Raw genomic sequence first — 26,631 nt, 5'->3', positions numbered from 1 at the left:
CTCCTTACACAGAGCTATTAGCTTCCAGATATATCCATTGATATTTAAAGTATGTGTGTATTTTGATTCTGAGGTTTGAAGAAGAGTGGTGGGGTTCAAGGGAGCCTATAGTCCCCTCACTTGCTGTTAATGATGAATCTGCATGTAGCTAATGAGTTTTAGCATCTCTGCCTATAAGTGTCTGGGGAGGAGCTGGAAGTGTAGTAGAGTCCTTATGTAGGAAGGAACAAACACTGAGTTTGGTGGAAGAATCAAGGGCAAAGTAATTTTCTACATGCAAATGAATTATAGCTTGCTCTATATCAGCACTGACTACCCTTCTATGACCCACATTTCACCTTTCACCCACCTTCAGCTATTTTTGCAAAACATCACTGAGTTCATTTGGGGGCCAGATTTTAGTTTTGATATATTGTGGGTGATCCTGAATTTTGTTTGTATTTTTCCTCATTACTGTAGATCTATGCATATGTCTTTGAAAACATCAAGTCTGTGCGACTGGAAGCACTGCTTTTATCCTTGCTGAGCATCGTGGTGCTTGTTCTGGTTAAAGAGCTGAATGAACAATTTAAAAGGAAAATTAAAGTTGTTCTTCCTATTGACTTAGTCTTGGTAAGTATGAATCAACATTTAGCATTCTGCCCTGCAATGTTTGCAGTTGCTGTGGGTAACCTGCAGAGGCTCACATTATTGTCTAAAGTAAGCCACAGCTAATCCTGTCTCTCATTAAAGCAGGGCTAATTTGCATGGCTATACATTAATGTAAAGACAGGAAATATGTTGAGTCAATAATTTTAAAAAGGAGGCACACGCGTTTTCAATTTTCACAGACTTGTAATTTTTTAGGTAAATAAGAAAACATGTAGCTTAAGATTTTAAATAAGGAGACATTTCTAAGGATGAGACCCAAAATATCTCTGGCATGATTCTCCTAAAGCAACAAGAAGTGATACCACATCCTATTGATATGTTATTTGTATGGTATGATGCATAGAAATATTATCAACTGACAAAGGTCCATTAATGATTGATAAATTTATTGACACTGTTTTTATTGACCCAATTTTGCTTTATTAAAGGATACTCATGATTTTCACTAGCCAGGGCTGATTCTCTAAGATGTTTTTGTTGTTGTTGTACTTGGCAAAGCAACAAATCGTACTTTGCTCCTAAGACTTATGGCATTAAAAACTACATTTTGAAATTTTAAGTGCTTCTAATGGGAACTCTTAACTAAACAAAGCATTACATTGAAATGTTAAGCCAACCACAGTCTACTAACTTACTTATTATTAATTGGCTTTAGTTTTTTAATGGTCTTTGGGTTATATACATGTATTTGACAGGTGGTGTCTAAATAATTTCACCTATTGAAATATCCCTTCATACTGTTGAAATGGTATAGTATAAGGCTAGCACATTGGCAACTGTCTCTGAAGGATATGACTTTTTTTCTGCATAACTAAGATGGATGGCTTCTCTCCATAATTAGGCCTTGTATAATTTGTAGAGATACATATAACATATGTAATCTATATAATGTGTGTGTGCTTGTATATGTGTGTGTATTTCAAATAAGCCAGATAAGTGGAGGGTACTGTGGTTATTAGTAGTTTTCATGGAGACAACTGTGAAACATATTTTATTCCAAAGTCCTATAGGTATTAAGGAATGCTTATTATATCCTGGGAAGCTTGATTATATGTTTCATGAAACCAGAAATTGAAAATAACCTTGGGGAAGAAGACTCTTAACTCTTTTTATTCAATACTGAATAAAACACTGAATAAGACAGTTGTTCATTCAATACAAAAATTGTAAGAATTATCCTTACAAAAAATAAAAGGTACTCCTTATACAGTGTTGCCCCTAATATGTGTTAAGACCTAAGGCAAAAATAATAATGCAGGCCCAAATACTTGAGTTATAGATCAAAATGTTAAATAAAATAGGTTCTATTTTCCTATCTTGACTAAAAAACCTTAGTGATTACCTTGAAAGTCAGGTTAAAATAGAGAATTCTCCTAATCCTTTGGGTTCTTCTAGAATGTGGCTGCAAGGGGAAAGCCAGCCCCTTGGCCTGCCTCTTCTCTTCCTACTTCAGCTCTATCCCATATACAGTGGAATTCATAAGTATAAATGTGGATACCCTTGCACCACAACTGTCCCTTGGCCTTTCCTTGGGCTACACTGGAAGGATAGACCTGGGGAAGGTATTCTGGAAGTAGACTTGGAGCCATTTAGGCAGGAAATTATAGATTCCTGATGATTCAGGGTGTGGTCCAGAAAGAGGAGTCCAGGTTTGAGTTGGGTACCTCCCTTTGCCCCCACAAAACTCCCATTTTATGGGGAGAGCTACAGTAGGAGGATGACCAGATTAGAACCCTCTAAAGCACTGTCTGAAAGACCAAGTTAGTGACTTAGATTACTTAATTTTTGTGTATTAAACACCATGTATTCTTCCATTTTCAATAAGGATCCAGCATCTTGTGGCTATGGTGTATTTTCTTTTACAGCTCACAATATTTTCTGACTTGATATAAATATTTCATGAAAATTATTAGCAATTAAAATTTATTAATTGGCTTAGAAATTTTTGAATACATTAATACTTCTGATTCCAACCTAATAGCCTGAACTTTTAACTACTACTATATTCTGTAGAAAATACAATTATAGCACAATATCTATAAAGTTTAAAGTATAACCTGTAGAGTTTTGCTGCCTTTAAAAAATATCCTCAAGGCTCTTTTGCTTTTTAAGTCTATTCGATGTTTTAAAAACTTCTATAAATTCAGTTAAGTATCATCACAGAGAACAGAAATACACAGGAAAAATCCCTACAAAATAATATTATTGGGCATTGTTAGATATTCCTTATTTTGCTAGTGTGATTTTGTTATATCTTTTTTCTGACCATGTATATGGTAAATTTGTACTTTAAATAGGTAATTAGTGTGTCTCTTTTAAACAAAAAAGTGTAGTATATAAATAGTTATACCAAACTGATATGATAACCATGTGAAATTTACAGCACCTATTAAATTATCAGAAGAATGAAAAAAGAATGTGAAAATGGATGGAAAACATTAAGTGGCATGGCTGGTAAAAACAAATGCTGAACAGAATTCTGAATATACATTTAAAAAGTGATCATGGATATTTGCAAACACTTGATTTCACTTATTATATATCATTATATCATATAACAGAGGGTCAGGCACCTGAGACTCCAGGGAGGTAATTTCAAAAGTATCAAGTTTGACACATTATTAACTAGGATATTTTACTTCAAGAAATTGCAAAATCCAAAATTCAAAATTATTCAAGGAGACTGTAAATCATAATTGATTACTAACCTACATTAGGAATATTGATGCAACATCTTAAACTCTTAGGTGGTTGCTGCAACGGAGGGAAAATGTTCTGTGTTATAAAGCATCCCTTCATATTACAAGAGACAAGTATTTAGGTTGGATTGTGGTATCTGTACATACACAAGCATGCACGCATGCACACACACACTCCTATAGTCTGTGTTCTGCTCCCCTCCAGAATCAGACACAATTGGGAAGGATATAAGAAAAGTTGTATTATTATAATGCCATTTAATTTTTGAGACTGCAAATTAAGTGCTGTCAAATCCCAGAGGGATGTTTTGATTTTTAAAATTCTTCTTAGTGTTTAAAAATCTGTGCCACTGCTATATTACTCGAGAAAATCATGGGGCACATGAACAATGTTTACTTTTAAAAATAGTTTTAAGATGTTTGAGAAGCCAGGAATAATTTTCTTTTTCTTTTTTCAAATGGAACCACACAGATTATTGCTGCATCATTTACTTGTTATTGTACCAATATGGAAAACACATATGGATTAGAAGTAGTTGGTCATATTCCAAAAGGGTAATGTAATCTTTTTTTTTCTTTCTTTCTTTTTCTTTCTTTCTTCCTTTTTCTTTCTTTCTTTCTTTCTTTCCTTCTTTCTTTCTTCTTTTTTTTCTTTCTTTCTTTCATTTGTTTTTTGATGGAGGAAGCAACTGGAGGTAGGTGGGTATGAATTTCATTTCTTTCAAATGCTCTCTATGGGACAAAATTCCAATTAATTTCTATTTTACAATGATAGAAACAAACAGTTCACAATAAAGAAAAAAATAACTTCTTAGACTGCTTATCAATTACTTAGGAAGTTGATAACTATTTTATAGAGCATTGCTTCAGGTAAAAGATTTGGAAATTACATGAATATTATTTGAAAAAGAAAGCAAGACATTGAATTTCCAAATTAGAGTCATGCTCTAGGATATAGTCTTCTCTATTCCACTCACATATTCCTATGACTATTTTTATTTCACTTAAAACATAGTAAAAATACACAAGCATCATCTGAAATAGCAAACCTATAGGCATGAGTGGTGTACAATCGTGAAAGAGAGGGTGGAAGTGGAGACGAGGGCATGTTTCCCACCTGTCTTAAAGCCTTCTTCAGAACACTAAGAGGAAGATTAACAAGAAGAAGAAGTGTTCACCCTAAAAAGACAAAATGTTGTTCCAAATACAGCCTGAAAGAAAATAAAGTCATCTTAGGGGAGAAAGGGGATGTCTCTTTTAATGGGCTGTACTATACACAAATATTTATAAATTTGGGACAAAGTTAGAGTTGCTGAGTCTTCTATATTTTTATTTTCCAGTCCCAAAGTTTGGCTTCTAACTACATTAAAATGGAGGGACAGTAGAAAAATTCTCAGAGATTAAAAAGATAATTAAAAAAAATCCTGTCTTTAGCCTTTATGCTAAAGATATAGGCTAATAGTGATTATTGGAATCAACTTGTGTTTTCTAAAGGGTTCTCTACTTTTCACCTTCAAATTTAGTTTATTGTTTTTTTCTCTAGCTTAGTTTATCATTACTAATAATTAGGCAAGCTCAATTTTTTATGAAACAAAAGTTCTTATAGTTCGAAATGGTAGCACTTTTATGTATCATATATCTTAGGGCTTGTAATGGTACAAATCAATTTGACTTGGGGATAAACTTGAGGGAGTGGGTAAAAAAAATTATGCCTCTCCTCCATCCAGTCTAATTCTTCTTTATTTTGAGTAACCTTTCCAGACCCATCTTAAAGAATCATAGGAAAAACATGGCATTGATAAGAAATGGAGCTGAGGTTGAATTCATTTTGTGATTTAGATACATTTCTCAAAATGTTTTCTCCTCTATACATTGCATTAGTGGTACTTGGTCTGGAGATTGTGGGGAGAATTAAATAAAACTGCTAATATGAAAGTGCTGAGCATTCAATTTACATGCTCAGTATTAAATCAGCATGAATTATTTTACCTTTTTCTTCTACTTTTGCCCCAGAGGGTTTTTTTTAAAGAGGGGAAGTAAGTGTCACAAAGCATCATCAGGGATAAACAATGACACTGGGCTCAAGTGATTTTCCAAAAGACAATGACTGTGTATTAGTTGGAAGAAATATTTTAAACAGCTCTTTAAAACTGAGAAACAGCTAACTGTGGTCCTGTATTTTGCAACAGAGTGTAACTGGACACTTTATAGATATTTTTCTTAACATGTGATACATAGAGTCAAAAAACAAAATTCAACTGAGTACATTTAGAGGTCTTATTGACTTTGTTCAACAATTCCTTAATTGAGCAGCAACCTATCTAGCAAATCGAAAGGAGCCCTGAAGAGCTGTACAAAATGAAAGGCTTTTATAGTCAGAAGGGGAAGGGCAGGAAAAGGAAGTTTCTAGCAAAGAGTGGATTCTTTCAGGCAAGGTCACTTTTCTATGTGGGACAGAAGGGCAAATTACCTCGGTAGTGCCGACCAGGTAATTCTAGATTGACTGGCTAAGGTTACATTCCTGGGAAAGGCTGAAACTGCAGTTAAATTAGGTAGCTTGCTTAAATTCTTAGTTTGCTTAAATGCGGCTTAGCACAAGTGACTCCATTGTGGGCCTGTTGTCTCTTTTTTAACAATAGTTAAGTGTACTGTGAAAGAATCATGTTAAAAAACATAATTAAGATTATAAACTCAATGGAAAATTTAAGGATTAGCTCAAGAATCGTAGCTCACAGTAAACTAATGTTTGCATACAGCACTGCAGTATTCAAGGCAGGAAATACAGTTTCTAATGCCAGCCAAATAAAAGTTTAGGAAGATTCAATGAAAGAATGCTCCAGATTTGCTTTTGTTCTGATACAGGAAATTTTTGTTGAGTCAAATTTTCTGTGCTATAACCTGAATTCTCTGGGAGTGAATGCCAGTTAGACGCATGGAGCTGTCCTTGTGGTGTTCTTTGTGATTTTGCTTTTCTGCTAAATAATGTTGAAAACAAAAGGCTTCTAAGGGTAAGATTGCTTGGTTTTCTCAGGGATATTTCATGTATTCTATGTAAACTTCAGAGTCATTGCCATAGTTGAATTCACTGCAAGTTGTTACAGAAATAACATGAAAGTTGATGAGTTCAATATGGTCTTTCTTTCAACAGAATTCCTCCACCTAGAGCTCCCCCAATGAACATCCTCTCTGCAGTAATAACTGAAGCTTTTGGAGTGGCACTTGTAGGCTATGTGGCCTCACTGGCTCTTGCTCAAGGATCTGCCAAAAAATTCAAATATTCAGTTGATGACAACCAGGTGGAGTATGCCCCAACCCCTCTCCACACCTCTCCATAGCTATTGTATCACTGTACGGTGTACTCCCAGATCCTGAAAATGTTGAACTTATGAAAAATACAACTTTCCTAAGTGTATAACACAAATGGGTAGAAGAAAACAAAAGAAAATATCTAAGTCATTCATAGAAAGGTGAAAATCTGACTTTCGTGGATTGGTTATGGTACACTCTGTTTTTGAGAGGGGCATCTTGATGATTTGGTTTTAGGAGAGAATCTAAATATATTTATCATTTCATGCTGACTTAAAAATTTTGGATTTCAAAATACAAAGAACACTAATATTACTCTTCTTGGTAAAAAACTAAAGGTTGCAAGGGTCTATTCTTAGAATACCAAAGGATGAAGATTTTATTGAGCATGTTTCTGAATCTACTTCTGCTAGTGTCTTGTCTCAAGCCCTGTGGCCCTACATTTCTGCACAGGCCTGCAGAGATAGCTATGGAATAGTGGTTAGAATGCCAAAGTACCTATATCTAAATCTCATTCTGAAATTGTTTCTGTGCCCCAGTTTTGTCATCTGTAAAAAAAGCAGATTTATTCATTCAACAGATGTGTATTGAACCCTACTATTTACCAGGTACTGGCCTAGGAACAAGGGATACAATGGTACATAATGCAGACATTGTCTTTCCTCATCTCAAAACCTCCCAGTGGCTTCCCATAGTACTCAGATTAAAAGCCTATTACCAAGGCTTACAAGGCCATACCTGACCTTGTCACCATCACTTTTCCTCTATGATCTCATATTTCTTTTATAGTTCTAGCCACACTTACTGCCTTGTTTTTCCTTGAGTTCACTAGTTATGTTTCTAGCTCAGGACATTTGTACTTGCTGTCCCCGTTTCCAGGAATTTTGTACCCTCAGGTAGCTGCATGCCTCCTTTATTCAAATGTTCCCTTCTCAGGGAGTCCTTCCTTGGTAAGCTAAAATCCTAAATTCCAAAATTTTCCACTCCCTTCTCTGCTTTACTTTCCATATTCATCTTGTTTATTGCCAGCATTCCCTCACTAGAACTCCAGTCTGTGAGGGCAGGGATTTTTGTCTGTATTATTTACTGGCAACAGCAGAAGCAGAAAAACATTAGGAGGCTTTTGCAATAATCCAAATGACACTTGATGACTTGGACCAGGATGTAGCAGTGAAGGAGATGAGAAAGGGACAAATTCTGCATTGGATGTGGACACCATCTGGGAAAAGGGGTAGTCAAGACTATCTCTAAAGCTTTTGGCCCAAGCAACTGGAGCTTGAGACTGGGGAGGATGTGGGAGAACCAGGGTGGGAATATATAGAGCATAGCCTGATTAGGTAAGTTTGAGATACCTGTTAACCATCCAAATGAAAATGCTGAGTGGCAGGTTGGCTATGTCAGTCTGAAATTCAGAAGAGTGGTCTAGGCTGGAGATATAAATTTGGGGGCTGTCAATGTGTATTTGGGTAGCTAAGATTAGAGAGGGAAGTGGTCCAATATCTGTGATTGGTTAGATGAGAAGGAACCACAAAGGAGACTGAGAAGTGATGGCCAGGGAGGTAGGAGAAAACCAGGAGGGTGAGAGGTCCTAGAAGGAGCCTTTAAGGAGGAGGAAGTGAGTGACTGTGTCAAATGCTAATTTTAGGTCAGGTAGGATAGGAATTAACCATTGGATTTAGCACTGTGGAGGTCATTGGTGGAGTGGGAACAAAACCTTGATTCTAATGACCTGAAAAAGGAGAAATTGGCAACCAATACAATAAATACCTTGTACTTCCCTATAAGGTTGTTATTGTTATAAGGATTAAACAATGAAGTGCTTAGAACAGTTTCTGGCTCATTGTAAGCACTCCATAAATGTTAGCTATTCTTAAAATAATGGTTAAATTACGACCAGTGGAGAGAACATAAATAGAATACAGAATAAGTCTCATTCCATGACAAGCTTTACCTGTGGTCTCTAAAAGTTGATTGTGATTAGGAAATGATATATTCTCCTATTATCATTCCTGTAGGAACTTTTGGCCCATGGCCTCAGCAATGTGATTCCTTCATTTTTCTTCTGCATACCAAGTGCTGCTGCAATGGGAAGGACCGCTGTCCTATACAGCACGGGGGCAAAGACACAGGTAACTTTATTTTCAGCAGGGACAAAAGAACTGATGGGCCTTTACTCTCCTTGGAGAGTGGGAAGAATGAGCTTCTCTCTAAAATCCTGAGAATATTTTTACGTCTTCAATTTCTTAAAACTAGTATCAAGGAATTCTATCTCTTCTCTTTCTTAGGAAAGATCCTTGAGAAGCTGAATGATTCAACAAGCAGACAAAAAAATCCTGCATTAATGGCAGCTTTATTGTTGTCAATCTTTGAACAAATGCTCCCTCTAGTGGTGTCTCTGATTGTACTTTTTGCTAATCTAACCAATTTGAAATTTTAAAATTTTTGTTCACTTCCTTTAAATAAAATGAAAACAACTGTATGAAAAATCAGTCCTTGACAATGACATTCCTGTCTATAGAGATGTACATGTATGTAAATGAATAATACGATGTCTGTGCACATTTTGGTTTAAAGAAACAATTATGTATTTTTAGGAACTCAAATCAATTTGACATTTGAGAACCTTTTATATACTAGTTATTATGCTTGGTATTGATAAGATGTCGATGGTAGTAATAAAGATGTTTCTGTGATGATGATGATGGTGGTGGTGTTGGTGGAAGCATATATCAAGTTATATGCATGTCATACATTTTATATAAATGAACTCATTTAATCTTTTAGGTACCTCTATGAAGGAGATGTAATTATTATGCTAGGATTCCACATGAGAAAGTTGAGGAAAAGATGGTTAAACTAACTTATCCAAGTCACAGAGCTTGTAAGTGGCAGAGCTGGGATTTGAACCCAGATAGATCTACTCCAAATCTTGCATTCTTAACTACTGTTCTATACAAGAAAATTCATGTATATGTTAATTTAATAATTAACATTAACAGCTAACCATTATAAAACAATTCACACTTATTTTAAATTGGAGTTGAATGAGAATTTATAAAACATTTTATGTGATAATTTAAACATTTATTAGGAGTTTACCTTATATTAAGTCCTTTTCAGGGGTTGTAGAAGAGTAAATCTGAAAAGGATATGGTTCTTGACATTGGGGGCAAGTGGCCAGAGAAAGATAGGTAAGTGAACATTAAAATATTGCATAAAATTAACGAATAAAATTTGATGAACGTACCATGGAGCAGAGGGGAAGCAGCAACAAATTCTGAATCTATAATAATTTGACATATTATTGCCACAACTCATCATCAAAGATGTGTAATTCTCATTCAACATTGTTTTACATGACAATTTGATTTTTACACAGTTCGTGATTTAAAGCATAAGTTTATCATGTGTATTGGCATAAACATTTTTGCAAACTCTCACATACTTGTAACCTAAATTTGAATGTTTAATACATAGTGTACTCAAGTATCATTCCTTACTCTGGAGACTCTTCTATCTATAAAATTCTAGGATTCTATAGTGGTTTCCACCTAGTTTCTTACAAGGATGAGTGTGTTAGATTTCCTCTCATCATTTCTGCATGGTATTCTATTCATCAGACTTCAGAAGAAACAAAAGGTACCTAACAAAACACTAGTTCAGGGAAACAAAGCTTAGCAGCACAGTATTTTCATGCTGATCTGCTTGTTGAGATTGTCGCTAATCTGCTCAACAATTCCCATTAAATTGCACAGAGAAGGAATCTGATTTACTGTGCATACCCAAATCGAGGATGCTTTCCCATGGTAGTCATTTTGGCATTACAACTATTAAGTTTACATGGAGATGACTGACATGATTTGAAGAAGGCACTGGGTAAGCCAAGCCTTAAAAGTTTTGTTCTAAATAGGCTGTGAAACCAGTTTTCTATGTGACAATACTTCACAAAGCAATCTCTTAAATAGCTCTGTCTCTCCTAGGTACTAGACTTATACCCAGTAAGTTAATCTAGAAGAATTAAAACCTTCCACTTTTAGACTAATAATAGCCAATCAAAGTAGCAGTGGGAACCACCTTGCATTTGCCAATTATTTCACCAACTGACTCTTTCTTGTTCAGAAACACTATTAGTATTTCTGTAGAAGGATATCTTTTAAAATACAAATATGATCTTGTTACTTCCTCCTAGAGCCCATAAAAGGTTTTACATAGGTCTTGGAATTCAGACCTTTATGTTACCAAAACTGAGTGCTTCCCCCTACAGCCTCATCTTGGACTCTTCTCCACCTCAGTCTCAGCTCACCAGTCACAGCCCCTCCTTCCTCATGGGCTCCAGTGTCTGTTCCTTTTGTCTCTGTGACTGCCTCCTCTAAGTTAACTCCTCCCATCCTTCAGATCTCACTGACACTTTGGGGTCAACTGTGTTCTTTTCTTCAGAGACTTTAGCTCTGTTGGACATTAAGTGTTCATCAGTGTGATTATATGATTGATGTCTGCCTTCTGCTCTTGACTTCAGCTCCTAGACAGCCCATGTCTGCTTTGGTTCACCATATCCTCAGTGTCCAGCCCAAGACTTAACACATAGTAGGTGTTCAATAACTATGTGTGGAAAGAATTAATGAAAAATGACGGGGCTTCCCTGGTGGCGCAGTGGTTGAGAGTCCACCTGCCGATGCAGGGGACACGGGTTCGTGACCCGGTCTGGGAAGATCCCACATGCCGCGGAGCGGCTGGGCCCGTGAGCCATGGCCGCTGAGCCTGCGCGTCCGGAGCCTATGTTCCACAACGGGAGAGGCCACAGCAGTGAGAGGCCCGCGTACCACACACACACAAAAAAAAGAATTAATGAAAAATGAAAGTATCTGATAATTATAAAACTAGTCAATTTTGCTGATACTTTTACCAAGTCCAAGCTTGCTCTGCTCACCGGATGACAGGCCAATAAACTGGGAGATGAGGTGTTGAGGCAAGGAATAGCGACTTTATTCAGAAAGATTGGCATCTGAGAAGATGGCAGACTAATGGAAATATTCAATTTCTCAGATCTTCCTCTTGGTCTGGAATTTGACCAGTATTTGGGAGACATTTCATGACCAAATTTTGTCCCACAGCACTGGGAGGCTCATCCCAGATCAGGCAAAAATTCTTGTTGATATGCCACTCCAGGTGCTAATTTCTGGATTAGGCCCTGTTGATAATTAAAGATTCTCTGAATCCTCTGTCTTTCTAGTCTATTGTGATCCAAGAAATGTTTTCCCTTATTGCTTCTTCCCATACTTAGAATCATACTATTACAATTATTCTATAAGAGTCATAAATGTGATCTATTTCCTCAGGATGTTTAGCCATCATCGATTTTGTTGGAGGCCTGATTACACACTGTAAGAGACAGCAATCTTAAAAAATAGACAGGATATAAGTAATGCAGGTAGTAACATTGACAAAGTCATAGTGCAGCAGGAAGACACAAAGCATAAACAATTTGGAAACAAAGAATAAGCAAAAACAATGCTTAGTATAACTGGTTGTAATCCAGTTACAATAAACCATCAAGACCACAGGAGAGCCAGCTGGAGAAACCAAATTCAGGCAGGATCAGGTAGAGAGAAAAAGATAAATGTTTCATCTTTGTTTACAAGGGTATACTTCATCAACTTGTTGTAGGTCATAACATAAGAGAAAAGGTTTTTCTGGAAAACAAAGGTTAAGGCTAGTATATTTCCCAAAGTCATATAGTTATAAATTATATTCATCAGTTCATTCAGTCCCATGTAATTAATTCCTGTTGATCTGGATGAAGTAATCAGTTCATCCAGATTTGTCATTTGTTACTCAGTCTAGTGGTATTATCTAAAGGCTATCAGAAACATATTTGTTAAAAAATGTTCCTTTTTATGAGCCTTCTTGAAGATGTAGCAGTTTTGTAAATCATCACCTAAGCTGCCTATGAATGACAAAAGTCTTAAAATGGCAAGGATAAAGATGTGATTAGAATTCTTCTTGGCAAAGAAGCTTACCCAAGTTGTTGTGACATACAGCATTTTAAGATAACAACTAAAAGTATAGTATTATACCAGAACATATGCAAATTTCAGAAACTTTGTATAATTTTTAGAAAATCTATTTTAATAACATTTATTCATACCATATAATCTGAGGAGGCTTATTGCTCATTTGACAATGCTTTCCATGTAATTTAGCATACCAACCACTTCTAGTCAGTTTAATATATATATATATAATATTTATTTTCCTCTGAGGTGCCTTAGGGTCACAGTTCCCTAGCCCCCCAAAAAGGAAGAAAATCCCAATGAACGCTTCGCTGCAGGCAAAACCAATGCAGTAGGGAAGTATACCCTGGTGTTGTCACACACGAGTCCTGTTATCAAATCAGTCTCTCGGGGTCACAGTTCCTCAGCCACAAAAAAGGAAGATTCCGAACCAATACCCCATCAGTCCAAAAGGGAAGAACCCCAACCAATGCCCCATCGAAGATAAAGCTGAATGAATGACCAAGGCTAGTTCAAAAGGGAAAATCCCAATCAACGCTCCACTACAGGTGAAACCTATGCAATAAGGAAGGCTCTCTGGGGCCCTCTGAAGCATCCCAAAGCTAGCTGAAGTCAAAAGAACTTTAATTAAAATTTGATAGGAAATTCATCCAAAATATCAAAAAGCTTTTTCTTAAAAAGCATTTGGTCAGATAGAATATTTAAGAACAAATACAGCTCAATTAAGGGCAAGATAGTTCGCACAATACGTTATCAAAAGCAGCATTCTAAGTAAACTTGTTCTCTTAGCAGAGAGGAGCCAAGTCTGGTCCTGCACCAGTCTACTTTTTTTTTTTTTTTTTTTAACATCTTTATTGGGGTATAATTGCTTTACAATGGTGTGTTAGTTTCTGCTTTATAACAAAGTGAATCAGTTATATATATACATATGTTCCCACATGTCTTCCCTCTTGCGTCTCCCTCCCTCCCATCCTCCCTATCCCACCCCTCCAGGCTGTCACAAAGCACCGAGCCAACATCCCTGTGCCATGCGGCTGCTTCCCACTAGCTATCTACCTTACTACGTTTGTTAGTGTGTATATATCCATGACTCTCTCTCGCCCTGTCACAGCTCACCCTTCCCCCTCCCCATAACATCAAGTCCGTTCTCCAGTAGGTCTGCGTCTTTATTCCTGCCTTACCCCTAGGTTCTTCATGACAATTTTTTCCCTTATATTCCATATATATGTGTTAGCATACGGTATTTGTCTTTTTCTTTCTGACTTATTTCACTCTGTATGACAGAGTCTAGGTCTATCCACCTCATTACAAATAGCTCAATTTCGTTTCTTTTTATGGCTGAGTAATATTCCATTGTATATATGTGCCACATCTTCTTTATCCATTCATCCAGTGATGGGCACTTAGGTTGTTTCCATCTCCGGGCTATTGTAAGTAGAGCTGCAATGAACATTTTGGTACATGACTCTTTTTGAATTTTGGTTTTCTCAGGGTATATGCCTAGTAGTGGGATTGCTGGGTCATATGGTAGTTCTATTTGTAGTTTTTTAAGGAACCTCCATACTGTTCTCCATAGTGGCTGAACCAATTCACATTCCCACCAACAGTGCAAGAGTGTTCCCTTTTCTCCACACACTCTCCAGCATTTATTGTTTCTAGATTTTTTGATGATGGCCATTCTGACTGGTGTGAGATGATATCTCATTGTAGTTTTGATTTGCATATTTCTAATGATTAATGATGTTGAGCATTCTTTCATGTGTTTGTTGGCAGTCTGTATATCTTCTTTGGAGAAATGTCTATTTAGGTCTTCTGCCCATTTTTGGATTGGGTTGTTTGTTTTTTTGTTATTGAGCTGCATGAGCTGCTTGTAAATTTTGGAGATTAATCCTTTGTCAGTTGCTTCATTTGCAAATATTTTCTCCCATTCTGAGGGTTCTCTTTTGGTCTTGTTTATGGTTTCCTTTGCTGTGCAAAAGCTTTGAAGTTTCATTAGGTCCCATTTGTTTATTTATGTTTTTGTTTCCATTACTCTAGGAGGTGGGCCAGAAAGGATCTTGCTGCGATTTATGTCATAGAGTGTTCTGCCTATGTTTTCCTCTAAGAGTTTGATAGTTTCTGACCTTACATTTAGGTCTTTAATCCATTTTGAGCTTATTTTTGTGTATGGTGTTAGGGAGTGATCTAATCTCATACTTTTACATGTACCTGTCCAGTTTTCCCAGCACCACTTATTGAAGAGGCTGTCCTTTCTCCACTGTACATTCCTGCCACCTTTATCAAAGATAAGGTGTCCATATGTGCGTGGGTTTATCTCTGGGCTTTCTATCCTGTTCCATTGATCTATCTTTCTGTTTTTGTGCCAGTACCATACTGTCTTGATTACTGTAGCTTTGTAGTATAGTCTGAAGTCATGGAGCCTGATTTCTCCAGCTCCTTTTTTCGTTCTCAAGATTGCTTTGGCTATTCGGGGTCTTTTGTGTTTCCATACAAATTGTGAAATTTTTTGTTCTAGTTCTGTGAAAAATGCCAGTGGTAGTTTGATAAGAATTGCATTGAATCTATAGATTGCTTTGGGTAGTAGAGTCATTTTCACAATGTTGATTCTTCCAATCCAAGAACATGGTATATCTCTCCATCTATTTGTATCATCTTTAATTTCTTTCATCAGTGTCTTATAATTTTCTGCATACAGGTCTTTTGTCTCCTTAGGTAGGTTTATTCCTAGAAATTTTATTCTTTTTGTTGCAATGGTAAATGAGAGTGTTTTCTTGATTTCACTTTCAGATTTTTCATCATTAGTATATAGGAATGCCAGAGATTTCTGTACATTAATTTTGTATCCTTCCACTTTACCAAATTCATTGATTAGCTCTAGTAGTTTTCTGGTAGCATCTTTAGGATTCTCTATGTATAGTATCATGTCATCTGCAAAGAGTGACAGCTTTACTCCTTCTTTTCCGATTTGGATTCCTTTTATTTCCTTTTCTCCTCTGATTGCTGTGGCTAAAACTTCCAAAACTATGTTGAATAAGAGTGGTGAGAGTGGGCAACCTTGTCATGTTCCTGATCTTAGTGGAAATGCTTTCAGTTTTTCACCATTGAGGATGATGTTTGCTGTGGGCTTGTCATATATGGCCTTTATTATGTTGAGGAAAGTTCCCTCTATGTCTACTTTCTGCAGGGTTTTTATCATAAATTGGTGTTGAATTTTGTCCAAAGCTTTCTCTGCATCTATTGAGATGATCATATGGTTTTTCTCCTTCAATTTGTTAATATGGTTTATCACATTGATAGATTTGCATATATTGAAGAATCCTTGCATTCCTGGAGTAAACCCCACTTGATCATGGTGTATGCTCCTTTTAATGTGCTGTTGGATTCTGTTTGCTAGTATTTTGTTCAGGATTTTTGCATCTATGTTCATCAGTGATATTGGCCTGTAGTTTTCTTTCTTTGTGACATCCTTGTCTGGTTTTGGTATCAAGGTGATGGTGGCCTCGTAGAAGGCATTTGGGAGTGTTCCTCCCTCTGCTATATTTTGGAAGAGTTTGAGAAGGATAGGTGTTAGCTCTTCTCTAAATCTTTGATAGAATTCGCCTGTGAAGCCATCTGGTCCTGGGCTTTTGTTTGTTGGAAGATTTTTAATCACAGTTTCAATTTCAGTGCTTGTGATTGGTCTGTTCATATTTTCTATTTCTTCCTGATTCAGTCTTGGCAGGTTGTGCATTTCTAAGAATTTGTCCATTTCTTCCAGATTGTCCATTTTATTGGCATAGAGTTGCTTGTAGTAATCTCTCATGATCTTTTTATTTCTGCGGTGTCAGTTTTAACCTCTCCTTTTTCATTCCTAATTCTATTGATTTGAGTCTTCTCCCTTTTTTTCTTGATGAGTCTGGCTAGTGGTTTATCTATTTTGTTTATCTTCTCAAAGAACCAGCTTTTAGTTTTATTGACCTTTGCTATTGTTTCCTCCATTTCTTTTTCATTTATTTCTGATCTGATTTTTATGATTTCTTTCCTTCTGCTAGCTTTGGTGTTTTTTTTTTTTTTTGTTCTTCTTTCTCTAATTGCTTGAGGTGTAAGGTTAGGTTGTTTATTCGAGATGCTTCCTGCTTCTTAAAGTGGGCTTGTATTGCTATAAACTTCCCCCTTAGAACTGCTTTTGCTGCATCCCATAGGTTTTGGGTCGTTGTGTCTCCATTGTCATTTGTTTCTAGGTATTTTTTTATTTCCTCTTTGATTTCTTCAGTGATCACTTCATTATTAAGTAGTGTATTGTTTAGCCTCCATGTGTTTGTATTTTTTACAGAGCTTTTCCTGTAATTGATATCTAGTCTCATGGCGTTGTGGTCAGAAAAGATACTTGATACAATTTCAATTTTCTTAAATTTACTAAGGCTTGATATGTGACCCAAGATATGATCTATCCTGGAGAATGTTCCATGACCACTTGAGAAAAATGTGTATTCTGTTGTTTTTGGATGGAGTGTCCTATAAATATCAATTAAGTCCATCTTGTTTAATGTATCATTTAAAGCTTGTGTTTCCTTATTTATTTTCATTTTGGATGATCTGTCCATGGGTGAAAGTGGGGTGTTTAAGTCCCCTACTATGAATGGGTTACTGTCAATTTCCCCTTTTATGGCTGTTAGTATTTGCCTTATGTATTGAGGTGCTCCTATGTTGGGTGCATAAATATTTACAATTGTTATATCTTCTTCTTGGATCAATCCCTTGATCATTATGTAGTGTCCTTCTTTGTCTCTTTTAATAGTCCTTATTTTAAAGTCTATTTTGTCTGATATGAGAATTGCTACTCCAGCTTTCTTTTGGTTTACATTTGCATGGAATATCTTTTTCCATCCCCTTACTTTCAGTCTGTATGTGTCTCTAGGTCTGAAGTGGGTCTCTTGTAGACAGCATATTTAAGGGTCTTGTTTTTGTATCTATTCAGCCAATCTGTGTCTTTTGGTGGGAGCATTTAGTCCATTTACATTTAAGGTAATTATCGATATGTATGTTCCTATTCCCATTTTCTAAATTGTTTTGGGTTCGTTATTATAGATCTTTTCCTTCTCTTGTGTTTCTTGTCTAGAGAAGTTCCTTTAGCATTTGTTGTAAAGCTGGTTTGGTGGTGCTGAACTCTCTCAGCTTTTGCTTGTCCGTAAAGGTTTTAATTTCTCCATCAAATCTGAATGAGATCCTTGCTGGGTAGAGTAGCCTTGGCTGAGGTTTTACTCCTTCATCACTTTCAGTATGTCCTGCCACTCCCTTCTGGCTTGTAGGGTTTCTGCTGAGAGATCAGCTGTTAACCTTATGGGGATTCCCTTGTGTGTTATTTGTTGTTTTTCTCTTGCTGCTTTTAATACGCTTTCTTTGTATTTAATTTTTGACAGTTTGATTAATATGTGTCTTGGCGTATTTCTCCATGTATTTATCCTGTATGGGACTCTCTGTGCTTCCTGGACTTGATTAACTATTTCCTTTCCCATATTAGGGAAGTTTTCAACTATAATCTCTTCAAATATTTTCTCAGTCCCTTTCTTTTTCTCTTCTTCTTCTGGAACCCCTATAATTCGAATGTTGGTGCATTTAATGTTGTCCCAGAGGTCTCTGAGACTGTCCTCAGTTCTTTTCATTCTTTTTTTTTTATTCTGCTCTGCAGTAGTTATTTCCACTACTTTATCTTCCAGGTCACTTATCCGTTCTTCTGCCTCAGTTATTCTGCTATTGATCCCATCTAGAGTACTTTTAATTTCATTTATTGTGTTGTTCATCATTGCTTGTTTCATCTTTATTTCTTCTAGGTCCTTGTTAACTGTTTCTTGCATTTTTTCCATTCTATTTTCAAGATTTCGGATCATCCTTACTATCACTATTCTGAATTCTTTTTCAGGTAGACTGCCTATTTCCTCTTCATTTGTTAGGTCTGGTGCATTTTTATCTTGCTCCTTTATCTGCTGTGTGTTTTTCTGTCTTCTCATTTTGCTTACCTTACTGTGTTTGGGGTCTCCTTTGTGCATACTGCAGGTTCGGAGTTCCCGCTGTTTTTGATGTCTGTCTCCAGTGGCTAAGGTTGGTTCAGTGGGTTGTGTAGGCTTCCTGGTGGAGGGGACTAGTGCCTGTGTTGTGGTGGATGAGCCTGGATCTGGTCTCTCTAGTGGGCAGGTTCACGTCTGGTGGTGTGTTTTGGGGTGTCTGTGGCCTTATTATGATTTTAGGCAGCCTCTCTGCTAATAGGTGGGGTTGTGTTCCTGTTTTGCTAGTTGTTTGGCATAGGTTGTCCAGCACTGTGGCTTGCTGGTCGTTGAGTGAAGCTGGGTGCTGGTGTTAAGATGGAGGTCTCTGGGAGATTTCCGCCGTTTAATATTATGTGGAGCTGGGAGGTCTCTTGTTGACCAGTGACCTGAAGTTGGCTCTCCTACCTCAGAGGCAGAGCCCTGATTCCTGGCTGGAGCACCAAGAGCCTTTCATCCACACGGCTCAGAATAAAAGGGAGATAAAGTAGAGAGAATTAGTAGAAGTATGAGGAAAGAAAGAAGGAAAGGAGGGAAGGAAGGAAGGAAGGAAGGAAGGAAGAAAGGAAGAAAGAAAGAAGAAGAAAGAAAGAAAGAAAGAAAGAAAGAAAGAAGCAAAGAAGGAAAGAAGGCAAGAAGGAAAGAAAGGAGGGAGGGAGGGAGGGAGGAAGGAAGGAAGGAGGGAAGGAAGGAAAAAAGACAGAAAGAAAGAAGATACAGTAAAATAAAATAAAGTATAATAAAGTTATTGAATTAAAAAATTCTTATTTAGAAAAAAAAAAGGGATGGATAGAACCTTAGGACAAATGTTCGAAGCAAAGCTATACAGACAAAATCTTACACAGAAGCATACACATACACCCTCACTAAAAGAGGTAAAGGGGGAAAAATCATAAATCTTGCTCTCAGAGACCACCTCTTCAATTTGGGATGATTCGTTGTCTAAAGGAGGGAAGGAAGGAAGGAAAGAAAGAAAGAAAGAAAGAACGAAGGTAAAGTATAATAACGTTATTAAAATTAAAATTAATTATTAAGAAAAAAAATTTAAAAAAAAACATGGACGGATAGAACCCTAGGACAAATGGTGGAAGCAAGACTATACAGACAAGATCTCACACAGAAGCATACACATACACATTCACAAAAAGAGGAAAAGGGAAAAAAATCATAGATCTTGCTCCTAAAGTCCACCTCCTTAATTTGGGATGATTGGTTGTCTATTCAGGTATTCCACAGATGCAGGGTATATCAAGTTGATTGTGGAGCTTTAATCCACTGCTTCTGAGGCTGCTGGGAGATATTTCCCTTTCTCTTCTTTGTTCTCACAGCTCACCGGGGCTCAGCTTTGGATTTGGCCCTGCCTCTGCGTGTAGGTCGCTGGAGGGCGTCTGTTTTTTGCTCAGGCAGGACGGGGTTAAAGGACCCGCTGATTCGGGGGCTCTGGCTCACTCAGGCCGGGGGGGCGGGAGGGGCACTGCGTGCGGTGCGGGCCTGCGGCGGCAAAGGCCGGCGTAACTTTGCACCAGCCTGAGGCCCGCCGTGCGTTCTCCCGGGGAAGTTGTCCCTGGATCCCGGGAACCTGGCAGTGGCGGGCTGCACAGGCTCCGCGGAAGAGGGGTGTGGAGAGTGACCTGTGCTCGCACACAGGCCCCTTCGTGGCGGCAGCAGCAGCCTTAGCGTCTCCCGCCCGTCTCTGGGGTCCGTGCTTTTAGCCGCGGCTCGCGCCCGTCTCTGGGGTCCGCGCTTTCAGCCGCAGCTCGCGCCCGTCTCTGGGGTTCGCGCTTTTAGCCGCGGCTCGCGCCAGTCTCTGGAGTTCCTTTAAGCAGCGTTCTTAAACCCCTCTCCTCACGCACCATGAAACAAAGAGGGAAGAAAAAGTCTCTTGCCTCTTCGGCAGGTGCAGACTTTTCCCCGGACTCCCTCCCGGCTAGTCGTGGTGCACTAACCCCTTCAGGCTATGTTCAAGCCGCCAATCCCAGTCCTCTCCCTGCGCTCCGTCCGAAACCGAAACCCGAGCCTCAGCTCGCAGCCCCGCCCGCCCCGGCGGGTGAGCAGGCAAGCCTCTCGGGCTGGTGAGTGCCGGTCGGCACCGATCCTCTGTGCGGGAATCTCTCCGCTTTGCCCTCCGCACCCGTTGCTGTGCACTCCTCTGCGGCGCCGAAGCTCCCCCCTCCGCCTCCCGCAGTCTCCGCCTGCGAAGGGGCTTCCTAGTGTGTGGAAACTTTTCCTCCTTCACAGCTCCCTCCCACTGGTGCAGGTGCCGTCCCTATTCTTTTGTCTCTGTTTTTTCTTTTTTTTCTTTTGCCCTACCCAGGCACGTGGGGAGTTTCTTGCCTTTTGGGAGGTCTGAGGTCTTCTGCCAGCCTTCAGTAGGTGTTCTGTAGGAGTTGTTCCACGTGTAGATGTATTTCTGGTGTATCTGTGGGGAGGAAGGTGATCTCCGCGTCTTACTCTTCCGCCATCTTCAAGGTCCCCCCACCAGTCTACTTTTAATAACAAAATCCATTTACCCAATTAAGTTTAATATAATCTCAGTCTGACCATGCATAAAACTCCTTTTTACTCAAAACATATGTCCCACTTTCCTATTATATAGTGAAAGATTTTATTTTTAGTAGCTTTAATTACATATTTAAATTAGAGTCCCCAACTCTTAAAAACCTTAATTTTTAGTGAAAACCAAGTGTCAAGTAATAGTTACCAAAATCTGGAGACACTATTTTAGATAATTTTCAGAACATAATTATTCCTATAGCACTTACCTGAAAGCTCTTATATCATTTACATTTAAAGTTTCATCCTATCAAGTTATCTTCCTTGCAACAGATGTAATAAGGTCTTATTCCATTCCTAGGTACAATAAAGTATTATGCCTAATATTAGTGACTCTAAAGACATGTCTATATTAATTAGATCAACAAGCTTAAGCCACCTTCAATACCAGATATCAGTTTAATGTTGAATATTTTCTAGATCACATGAACCCCAAATTCCTTCTGGCCAGTTTTATATTCCTGAGTATTCATATAAGTGCTTAATTTTTTTTAAAGAGCAAAACTAAACAGACAAATCACACAGAGAAACATACACACACACACACTCACAAAAGAGAAGAAAATGAAAAAGGAAGAGAGCAACCAAACCAATAAACAAACTCATAAATGAAAAGAAACACTAAAAACTAAATTGAGATAAACATAAAACCAAAAATAAGTCAAACACAGAAATTAAACCCCAAGTCCACAGTTGCCCCCAAAGTCCACAGTCTCAATTTTGGGAACACTTGTTGTCTATTCAGGAATTCCATAGATGCAGGGTTTACCAAGCCAATTGTGGGGATGTAATCTGCTGCTCCTGAGGCTGCACAGAGAGAGTTCCCTTTCTCTTCTTTTGTCGCGCAGCTCCTGCAGTTCACCTTTGGTTTTGGCCCTGCCTCTGCATGTAGGCTGCCCTCAGGTGTCTCTTCCCCACCCAGACAAGACAAGGTTAAAGCAGAGGCTGATTAGGGCTCTCTTGCTCACTCAGGCCGAGGAGAGGGAGGGGTACGCTAGTCACAATTGTGATGTGGGGAATGCCTGCAGTGGCAGAGGCCGGTGTAAAGTAGCAACAGCCTGAGGTGTGCTGTGTGTTCTCCCAGGGAAGTTGGCCCTGGATCATGGTGCCCTGGCAGTGGTGTGCTGACAGGCTCCCAGGAAGGTGTGGGTAGTGACCTGCACTTGCACACAGGACTCTTGGTGGCAGCGGCGGCAGCAGTAACAGTCCGTGCCTGCCTTTGGGTCTGAGATGATAGCTGCGGCTTGCGCCCATCTCTCGAGCTCACTTAGGCGGTGCTCTGACGTCTGTGGGCGCACAGAGCAGGAAGACCCTCTCCTTGCGCACCCCAAAACAATGGTCTCTTGCCTCTCCAGTAGGTCCAGACTTTTTCCCAGACTCGCTCCTGGCTAGCCGTGGTGTACTAGCCCCTTTCAGGCTGTCTTCACGCAGCCAACACCAATCCTCTCCCTGGGGTCTGACCTGCAAAGCCCAAGCCTCAGCCCCAGCCCCCACCCACTGGTTGGCACCGATCCTCTGTGTGGGAATCTCTCCACTTTGCCCTCCACACCCTGTTGAGCTCTCCTCTGACACCCTGAAGCTCCCCCTCCCCGGCCAGTGAAGGGAATTTCTAGTGTGTGGAAACTTTTCCTGCTTCACAGCTTCCTCCCAGAGGTGCAGGTCCCATCCTGGTTCCTTTGTCTCTCTTTTTTTTTTTTCTTTTGCCCTACCCAGGTAAGTGAGGATATTCTTGCCTTTTTGGAAGTTTGAGGTCTTCTGCCAGCGTTCAGTAGGTGTTCTATAGGAGTTGTTCCACATGTAGATGTATTTTTGATGTATTTGTGGGGAGGAAGGTGATCTCCACATCTTAATCCTCCACCATCTTTGAAAGTCCTCCTCATGCCATTGTCTTTTGATATGAAGTGCACCTTAGCGGTTGGTGTCATTTTCTTTCCACATAAACATGGATGTACTGAGTCACACGGGTATCTGAATGAATCCTTTAATCTGCCTTCTGACAACTAGCTCTCTCCAGTCTAGTGGAGTTACAGGCATAATATTTTGTTATTTAAAAATTATTATCATGTAAAATCACCAGTTACCCCTAAATAATCAGTTTAGTGACAGTTTTGCGTACTATAACTTCTTTTATGGACATTCTTTAGTTCTCTAATAACTTTTTTCCCACAGAAGGACTTTTCCCCCTTTATATGCTGGGGAGTGCTGTAGATGAGCTCCACTAAATACGGAAGGAACTTGTATCAAGCTTCTTTCATTTAGTTTAATGGTTTTGAGTTTCATCCATGCTGTTGCATGTATCAATAGTCTGTTCTTTTTTATTGTTGAGTAGTATTCTATTGTATGGATGTCCCAAAACTTATCTATTCACCAATTAGTGGACAATTCAGTTATTTACAGTTTTTGGTATTTATGAATAAAACTGCTATAAATATTTACATGTAAGTATTTTCATAAGTGTATGTTTTCCTTTCTCTTAGGTATTTCTGGGTCATACATAACTCCATAAGAAGCTGCCAAACTGGTTTTGAAGTGGCTGTACCATATTGAATTACCACTAGTAGTGTCTGAGAACTCTAGTTGCTCTGAGTCCTTGCCAGCCCTTGCTATTGATTATTTGTTTATATATTTATTTTTAGCCACTCTAATAGGCTTTATTTCCTTTGATTTTTCCATAAAGATATTTTAGGTATCGTTTTGGTCCTGTGAAAGCCCTCTTTCCTCTTCTTAGGCTGACAGTTTGGCTAAATGTTTCTATTAAGACATGAGCATTTGCTTATGTGAAATTTGTTCTCCATTAAGTGGAGCATAGCTAGGAGTGAGCTGTTTTGAATTACCTTTTGTCAGCAAGTTGAGTTGGTTAGAACACAATACTAATGACTTTTCAGGATTAATAAAATTAAGTCTGTTTCGCTGCAGAGACTGCTTCCTTAATCCCATATAACTGTTTCATATTAACAAAGGACTCCAACGAAGAGAGTAAAGGCTTCTGTGGAAATTTGTCATCAGCACAGAAAAACCCTAAGCTGCATATTGTTATTACCCAAACAACTAGGAAACAACTAGGAGAAGGGGGGCCAGACTGAACAACTATAGGCTAAAGGACTTTTAGCTGAAATGTCATTTTCACTATTAAACAAACAAACAAAAAAGCCATGCTGTGATGTGTGATAAAAGTTGATGGTGTCCTATTTCTTTGTTTAGAATTGCTTTTTTTGTCATTGCTGACTTAATTTGATTGCACCAGTTTGTCAGCTGTCACATTTGGGTTCCTTCAGCTACAAAATATAGATGACAGTCTATTTAATTTAACAATCACGTGCCAACATTTTGTTTCTTCTTATCAAGAAGAACAAAGAATTATCTTTTTCCCCCTATAACTTTGGAATAATAAGAAAGTTCAAGCTTTCTTTTTTGTCTGTCTTGTATTTTACAGGTGGCTTGTCTAATATCTTGCATTTTCATCCTGATAGTCATCTATGCAATAGGACCCTTGCTTTACTGGCTGCCCATGGTAAGTAGTGCTTTTTATTATTTACTTTTTAACTTTACTTTTAATGAGAATCATTGTATTTTAAAAATTTCTTTGAAGAACAACCTCAATGATCCTAAATCTGAAAACTTACGTGACATAAGTAATGGCTGAATGGAGGAAAGGTAGAAAGAGTCCACATTTGATGGGGAAGGTATGGGAGGGTACTATGGCTGTTTTCTAATTCTTAGGCTTTTGTATAAAAATGACATCGTGGAATTAGATTTATTCTGTATTCATTTGGAAGGTGGAACTAGGCAATCTCTGTTATAAGAAGTACATGACACTCTTTTATTCTTTTTTTTTTTTTTGGCTGTGCCATGTGGCATGCTGGACCTTAGTTTACTGACCAGGGATTGAACCTGCACCCCCTGCAGTGGAAGCACAGAGTCTTAACCACTGGACCACCAGGGAAGTCTGTTATAAGAAGTAGACTTTGGAAGAATTTTATAAAATTTGTACTATTAGAAAATACATACTGGGCAAGAGAGTAGGCAACAAAATGCAACTTGCCACCCTTGATGCATGGTTATACAAAGTGACTCAGAGTATTAGTACACGTATTTACCTTGCTTTTCAGAAGCCTGGGGCACTAAAGTGATGTGAGTAAGATCCTGGTCTTCAGAGATCCAGAGACAGTGTCAGCCCTTTCTTGTTCTAATTCTCCTTTCATGTAATAAGAATAAATCACTTTCACGAGAGGATCTCCCAATAACCAAGTTCACTTTTCAAGAGAGTTATAAATATTTTCAGGTGAAACCAGAAAATTGATACTCAAGACAATTCTAAAGAAATACATTATATAAATATTTAATTTTTGCAACAAACACATTTCAAACAAATGGCAGTGAATAATTATTATAAAGTTAAGAGGACATTCAGCCTTATAACATTCACCCTTATAATTCATTACTTTTCTTTTCCTTTCTTCCTTTTTTTTAGAATGCCATAACATGTACCCTGTGGTTTTCTAGAATTGCTATTATATTCCTAAAGTACAATAATAGGTTAGTTCTAAACAAAATGAATATTACTTCAGTCTTCTAAATGGTTATTGCTTTTCTTTAGTAAGTACTTCAAAGACAAAGACATAAAAATACCATGATTCTTTTAAATTTAGATTAAAATCTTTATCTTACATCTTCATCAACTTATTTTTTATTTGTAGTGTGTTCTTGCAAGTATTATTGTCGTGGGACTGAAGGGAATGCTAATACAGTTTCGGGATTTAAAAAAATATTGGAATGTGGATAAAATTGATTGGGTAAGTAGAAATTTGATCTAAAATTACTATCTTTGGCTTAAACACATGTTACAAAATAAGCTTTAATAGTTCCATTTGCAAAAAATAGTTTTAGCCATTTGAGACTTACATTTTACAAGCTATCTTTTTTCAAACTCAATAAAAATATTAAAATGTAAAATGTCTTTATAAGAAACAGAAATGGAATTCTGTCAAATTTTGATTGATGTGTTTAAGAACTTTTAAAGAAATGCTAGCTAACTTGAGTGGTTTGGGGATTCCCAGTTTCCATTATGAATTGATTCTGGAAGTGAAGTTCATCAAAGAATAGCTAGTAGAAATATGACTATTTATAACATATATGAAAAGCCAGCATTAATTATTGCTAAGAAATGTATGCTGCATTAATATAGGGTAAACATATTAATAGTGACCATATTCATTCTAAATACAAAGAGTCTCATGAATTGTTTTTTAAATGGGTTACATTGAGAGGAGCATTATGTTAATAGGATATTGCTAGGAACAGATTAAATTATATTGAACAATGATAAAATATGAATTTTACTAACATAAATGTTTAATATACTTGTTCTAGAGAAATGTATCTATGCAAGAA

At 37.9% G+C, this 26,631-nt stretch overlaps 1 protein-coding gene across 1 annotated transcript in view; it reads left to right on the top strand.

Moving 5' to 3' along the window:
• SLC26A7 (solute carrier family 26 member 7) overlaps positions 1–26,631 on the top strand; it is a 186,297-nt gene that overhangs the window by 108,720 nt on the left and 50,946 nt on the right. Inside the window, exons 5-10 of the mRNA XM_022584546.2 lie at positions 460–612; positions 3,823–3,905; positions 6,499–6,646; positions 8,672–8,785; positions 24,674–24,751; positions 25,938–26,033. Coding sequence (XP_022440254.2) covers positions 460–612; positions 3,823–3,905; positions 6,499–6,646; positions 8,672–8,785; positions 24,674–24,751; positions 25,938–26,033 — 672 coding nt within the window. The remainder of the gene's footprint in view (positions 1–459; positions 613–3,822; positions 3,906–6,498; positions 6,647–8,671; positions 8,786–24,673; positions 24,752–25,937; positions 26,034–26,631) is intronic.

This window comes from Delphinapterus leucas, chromosome 17 (genome assembly GCF_059928025.1).
Source record: "Delphinapterus leucas isolate spDelLeu-1000000601 "Yukka" chromosome 17, BTC_Dleu_Yukka2, whole genome shotgun sequence".
Taxonomy (NCBI): domain Eukaryota; kingdom Metazoa; phylum Chordata; class Mammalia; order Artiodactyla; family Monodontidae; genus Delphinapterus; species Delphinapterus leucas.
Note: the sequence above shows the minus strand (reverse complement) of the source record. Positions and strands in the feature narration are given on the sequence as shown.